Consider the following 6,520-nt stretch of genomic DNA (forward strand, 5'->3'; position numbering starts at 1 on the left):
TAACCATGTAAGGGCAACTCTGTCCATCTTGTACAGTACGAGTACAGTTCATTCCCTTTCATGGCCCTCGAACATCCGAACTATTCCTGTTCCAGGAAAACAAAGAACATTTTACATCACAATACTAGAAAATGCAACTGAAAGTGGACTTTTAAAGGGACAGGATTCTGCAGAAATTTTGGTAGGACTCACACGCAGTCTTGCTGGTGTGAACTTCAGGAAGCCTTTAGCACAGCAATAATCCATTCCCAACTGAACTGTTTCAGGATATGGCACCATTAACATTTCATATTTTGACATGAAATTAATGAGAGAATAATTTATTTCAATTCTCTAAAATTCCAAAAACCAAATGGCAACAATCAGTGTTACAAAGCACAGAGCATTTTAAATTGCAACATAATCCTTAAATACTCAAACCAGAAGTGTAAATTTGGGTCAGCTGTGTACTAATGGGGTTGTACTGCTTAAAAAGACATCTGAGAGAGCTCAAGTTCATCTTGAACTTTTAAGCTGTCAGCTCACTGTGCCTTATGGAGGAATTCCACTGAAATCCACATGGGTGAACAGAGTCTCAGGGGATTAGGAAGAAGTCAACAATATTTAAACTCTTTGGTAAACCAGGCATTTATCAGCAGCAAACAGTTAAGGGTTTTATTTAAAGTTCTACCCTAATGCCAAGGCAGAACCAGCTAATTTAAGATATGTCAGAAAAAAATATCAAGTCCAATTAAAATTTATCTCCTCTTACTGTGTACAAAGGAAAGTAATAAGGATTGGACATAAGCCAAGCTGCAATCTCTCCGGTTTGAAGACTGTATTCTTCTTTCCAGAAAAAGTTTTCACAGATTTATCTCCTGGAAAAATGAATTATTTCTAGGAGAATCACGACAATGTCATCCCTCCTCCCCCTTTTTAAAAATGCATCTTTCATGGTTAACTTAGATGTCAGAAGAAAATAGCTCAAAAATAAAGTGTGGATTAACTTTGCCCCTTGTTTTAGGATTTAAAAGGTTTCTCATGTGCTTTGTGTATTAACTTCAACATGAATCAGGTTTTTTGGCCTTTTTAAGCTGAGTTCCTCTCTACTTGCAACACCCAGGAGTTTATCTTTTAAAAGTTCTATCAGCTCAGAGTAGCAGTAAATTCAAGTGTTATCACTGGGGAGACTGCAGCCAAAGATGTTTCAGGTTATGGCTCTGCTAAAAAGGGCTCTGAACCTGTTGAGTTCTGACTTCTCTGCTGCAACTGTTCCTGGAATAACGGTTTAGTTATGGACTTCATTGTATCTATACAATAGCTTACACTTTAATTCCTAATTTATGATTTCCAAAACAACTCACTAGAATTACAGTAAAAACCAAACCCACACTACACAGTAACTACACATTAACATGGCCCCATTTGCTCTGCTAATATTCAGCAGGTATCCATGGTGCCAAAGCAGGACCTTTCAAATAAATATGCTGCACTTCGTCATGTCTGAGAAGAAAAATACAGATAAGGAGAAAGATACCAACCACACTTGGGTAGTTCAGCCATTCCCCTCAGTCCACAGGCAACAGCATCCCTGTTCCAGGCTGTCCTGAGAGAGGCCTGAGCCTTGTTTCCCACACACACATCACCCCCAGAAAGTGAGAAATACAGCCCATAGTAACCCCCCCTCAATGGTGACAGCCTGCAGCATAAACAGGAAAGCATCACCAAACAGCCTCTGTCACTTGGAAGAGCCCTGGGAGAGCCTGTGCAGAGATTTCAGGATGGACAACTGCAAATGTTAACCCAGAGATGACCACAAGCAGGGAAGTGTAATCTGGAAATAACCTCTGAGTAATGCTTGAGAATGTGCAGATCAGGATACACCAGCAGGACAGTCCCTGTGGAGTTGTGGGTATTACGGAATGGGGAAAACGCAGCTGACATTTTCCATACAAGTCACAACCTATTACTTTATTTTAAACCCAAACCCATATATGACCTTTATTTTAATGACAATCACAAAGTGACAAATAAACCTGCTGCGTGCAAACAAAATTTAACAGCACAAAAGCAGCACCTGGAAGAAAGGACAGACCCTTTCTTGTGTCCTAACAAGAAGAATCCCCTTAGTTTTTCCAGTGAAAAAGCAGCAAGCTCAGTTAGATTGCTACACTGCAAGTGTTCCATTACAGATGCAAAACTTATTAGATCTGGAAAAGATTCTTGGCAGTGAAGCCAAGAATAAAGTAGAAATCCTTGACTTTCAACTCTGGCATTGCTTTACAAGCTGATTTTGTTTTAAGAATTTACAATCAGAATATGTATATTTTTAAGACACATTTCCAAGCCTTTTAAGACTAACTACAATAAACTCACTCGTGTTTATGACTTGAACAAAAGACACAGCACAATATAGTTTTGAACTGTTTATTTCACATGTCCCATACCGGAGTTTCTTCAGTTAAAAGTTCCTAGAAGAAAATAAAAAACACATTGTTACAAATGAGTTTGCTTCAACAGCTCAAGTAAATATCTTTAACCAACTGTGTAATCATCCTATAAACACAATGTACAGACTGTCATCCTAAAAGCTGGGTTTGGGAATGGAACCTCCCCCCTCCAAGAGTTAGAGGATAACACAAACACACGTACTTGGAAACAATTCCATCATTTTTCGCCAGACGCAAAATGGAGTCATCTGATTCACCCTGTAAAAAGAGAAAAGAAAATATTCCCAAGTGCCCAAATAATTGCTGACATGCAGAAGAGAGGCAGCTGCAGCACTAAGTGCAGATTAGTGTTTTCAAAATAAACTGTTAATTTTTTGTCATCCTTAAGGGTAAGAAATTGCTTTAACTGCATAAAAATATGCATTTGCATGAACAACATATATTTATGGATAAGTGAACTTGTGATGAACTCCTCACACCATTTTTAAGTCAAGGTAGTATCATCTCCAGTAATTATAAACAGATAAAAGCCAGGATTAGTACCTTGGTATACATTCTTAAATGAAAGAAAATCACTAGCATCCTTTAGTTTAAAACAAACATCTCCAGAAGAAATGGATTATTCCAAGTTAATACAAGGCACATTGAAGCTGTGGCTGCCTCATCCCTGGAAGTGTCCAAGGCCAGGTTGGACAAGGCTTGGAGCAGCCTGCCACAGTGGAAGGTGTCCCTGCCCATGGCAGGGGTGGAATGAGACGAGCTTTAAGGTCCCTCCAAACCAAACCTGTCTGCGATTCTGCGAATTTGTTCGCATCTTCACTCTGCCTTCATTATCCCCAAAAACCACTGTGAGAACACACTTTACACAGCGTTTTCAGGGCCAAATACAACATCTAATTAATTACTAATTATCAGAAAGAGCAGCACAGTGATTCAGCAGGTCAGGGAAGCACTCACCATTCTCCGGATGGGGCCGCAGATGGCATAGGTCTTGAACTGCCCATTCACTCTGCCTGTCACCTTGTCCACCTGCAACCACAGCAAAGCTGCTGCACACAGATTCTTACAGAGCTTTACACTCTCACATCACACTTGCCAAGCACCCAAAGTTAAAAACTGCAGAAAAAATACTTGCAGTGTTGAGAAAATAAACCACAAAATCTCAAGGCAAATACTGAACCTAGAAAGTCAACTACAGTGATCTTTGCACAGCATATCTGTAGCTACACAGTGCAGCCATAATATTTAGTGGATCACACAGAATGACAAGAAATGGTAGCCAAAAGATAAAGTATCTGAGTTCTGAACAAATGGAAAAGCTCTGTGTAAAATATTTTCCCACCTTTACTCTTTTTTTTTTTTTGTTTCTTTTAACTAAGGTCATATCATGGAAAATTGAACTGAAGGGGGAAGGGGACAGACTTGTTACATGGGCAGGAAAATGTCCCAGCTGAGAGACATAAAGTGTCCAACTTTCTCAAGCCGTTAAGAAATTTAACAGGAAAAAGACTAAACAATATAAATCATGGAATTAAACAGTGTAGTGAACCCTGTAATGCCAGGTGGGCTCATCTCCATGTTCTGCTAATCTCTGATCCTTTGAAAACAAGGGATAGGGATCACTGAAGGAATGAAACACGGTGAACAAGAGAAGTATTTGCCATAACAACGACAGGAACTCAGAATCAGGGTGGTTTTTAAAAGGTTTTTTTGGTGAGATAACTCAGGAGACTCAAGATTTTTAAAAGCTATGGGAATGTGGTCTTCAAGAACCAAATCAAGCTCTGTAGTTCATAAGCTACAGGAACACTGCGTCCACAAAATTCCTGAAAGCAGAATTTATTAAACAACTGGGAAAAAAAAAACCACCCAAACCATGCTACAAGGAGCTAAAATTAATTGGAACCCACATGTATTAACTGGGAAGCTGCAGAAATCAAGGTGTATTGTGACTTTCTTTACTGAATTACTGCAGACACAGCACAAGCTGTTTAATTCCATAATTTTTATCAAAAGATTTAGCTCTCTCATCACATATTCTGTTACTAAACTTACCTCAGAAATGTTTATCTGAATGGATGCATGATCTTTAGCACCAATGATTCGGTTGCTAGCAGAGCTATGAAATAAAGCAGGATAGATTGAAACAAAAGGAAAACAGGCGGTGACAATGATACAAAAAGCTACTAGAACCAATTCTGCAGGAAAATTAAAACTGCACAAGAAATTTAAGCAGTAACAGTTTAAGCTTTCGTTACTAACAAGATTAAAATGCAGTTTTAAGTCCATTTAAAGGAAAATTTCACCAGTAGCATCACACTAATTAGCCAGTTATCCCCTCACTTTGGTTTCTATATGGCCAGCTCATCTTCATACAGTGTACAGGGCAGTACAGGCCCTCAAAACACACAGAATGCTACTTTCTTTTCTAAAATGGAAAAATACAGCCCTCAATGTAATGTCAAGGATTATTTTCTATGCCTTTTTTGCTGAGAGCCACTGCAGCTGTCAAAGACACTCAGGTGGAAAATGATCAGGAACCAAAGAGGCTGTGAAACATATTTGATTTAATCTAGTAAAATTCATACAAGTGGCTTATATTTAGTGACCTTTTTAAACTGACAGAAAACTGATTTCCCCTTTGCCCCCACAGATATTCGATGCTACAAAAAGCCCCTTTGCAGGGGCTGCCCATGCCTCGGGGCCACTCCAGCCCCGCTCAGCTCCTGGGTCCCCGCTCACCATTTCCGAGGGACATAAAGGTCCACGAACTCCCCGGCGTCGTTCTGCATCTCGTCCTGGTCCCTGCTGAGGCCCTGAGCACAAACACCTGGAATAATCATGGAACATCGCGCGTTGGACGGGACCCACAAGGATCAGCGAGTCTAAATCCTGGCCCTGCACAGGCACCCCAACGACCCCACCCCGGGCATCCCTGGCAGCGCCGTCCAAACGCTCCTGAAGCTCCGGCAGCCTCGGGGCCGTGCCCATTCCCCGCGGAGCCTGGGCAGTGCCAGCACCCTCTGGGGGAGGAAGCTTTTCCCAAAATCCACCCGCGCCCTCCCCGACACGGCTCCCGCCCTTCTCTCGGGTCTTGTCACCGGCCACAGAGACCGGGGCTGCCCCCGCCCTGAGGTGATGCCGGAGCCCGGCCGGGCCCACGGGCTGCGCCCTGCAGCCGAACCCGGCGGGCAGAACCGTCCCGGCCACCGCTCCCGGCCTCAGCATCGCTCCCGGGGCTCCGCCGCCATCGGCCCCGCCACGGCTCCCATCATCGCCCCCATCGCCACCGCTCCCGGCCCCGACGCCATCGCTCCGGGCCCCGCTTCTATGGCTCCCACAGCTCCGGGCCCCGCCATCGCTCCGGGCCCCGCTCCCACCGCTCCTATGGGCCCCGCCACCGCTCCCGGCCCCGCCGCCATCGCTCCCACCTCGCGCGCGGCCGGGCGGAAAGGAAGAGGGCGGGGCCGGACACGGAATTACGTCACAGCCCCGCCAGCGCTTCCTGCACTGCCGCATGACGTCACGGCGCGGGCCATGGCGGCGCCGGCTGCTCAGGGGCCGCGGGGCCAGGCTCGTCCCTTATGGGGCACCGGCGTCGTGCCCCCCGGGACAGCTCCTCGCCAGGGGCCGCACACCTGAGCGCGCCTCTCAGGGCACATTCCGAACGCGCCTGGGCGCGGTCCCGGGCACCTCCTGCTCCAGGTGACCCTCCCTCGGCAGGTGGGTTGGGCTGCACATCCTGAACCCTGCTGTGATTCCTTGACCAGACCGCCCCGGAACCCTGGCAGAAAGCCAAAAGGCCATTGCGAGCTCCTGGAGAGGGTCCGGTGGAGGCCCCAACGATGGTGAGGGGGCTGGAGCATCTCTCACGAGGAGAGGCACTGGAGGAGCTGCGCCTGCTTAGTCTGGAGGAGACTGAGAGGAGATCTGCTCAATCCACACAAATATCTCCGAGGGGTGCCAGCAAATGTTGCCCATTATGAGTCTTTTTAGTGATGCCCAACAACTGGACGAGGATAAATGGCCATAAACTATAACACAAAAAATCCCACCTGAACTTGAGGAATAATTTTCCTTTAAGGATGGTG

The 6,520-nt window shown here is 45.1% G+C and overlaps 1 protein-coding gene across 1 annotated transcript; it reads right to left on the reverse strand.

The window, feature by feature from the left end:
* Nucleotides 1–2,392: 2,392 nt before the first annotated feature.
* On the reverse strand, nt 2,393–5,935 carry RPS21 (ribosomal protein S21). The gene is made up of 6 exons (XM_066199135.1): nt 5,861–5,935; nt 5,172–5,259; nt 4,485–4,548; nt 3,387–3,458; nt 2,632–2,687; nt 2,393–2,450 (listed from the first exon to the last, which is right to left on the reverse strand). Exons 2-6 carry the CDS (start codon nt 5,219–5,221, stop codon nt 2,441–2,443), a joined length of 252 nt encoding a protein of 83 aa, XP_066055232.1. The 5' UTR covers nt 5,222–5,259; nt 5,861–5,935; the 3' UTR covers nt 2,393–2,440.
* Nucleotides 5,936–6,520: the final 585 nt, after the last annotated feature.

Source organism: Chamaea fasciata, unplaced genomic scaffold (assembly GCF_029207755.1).
Source record: "Chamaea fasciata isolate MVZ Bird 193981 ecotype frontalis unplaced genomic scaffold, bChaFas1.0.hap1 SCAF_17, whole genome shotgun sequence".
In the NCBI taxonomy this organism is placed as follows: domain Eukaryota; kingdom Metazoa; phylum Chordata; class Aves; order Passeriformes; family Sylviidae; genus Chamaea; species Chamaea fasciata.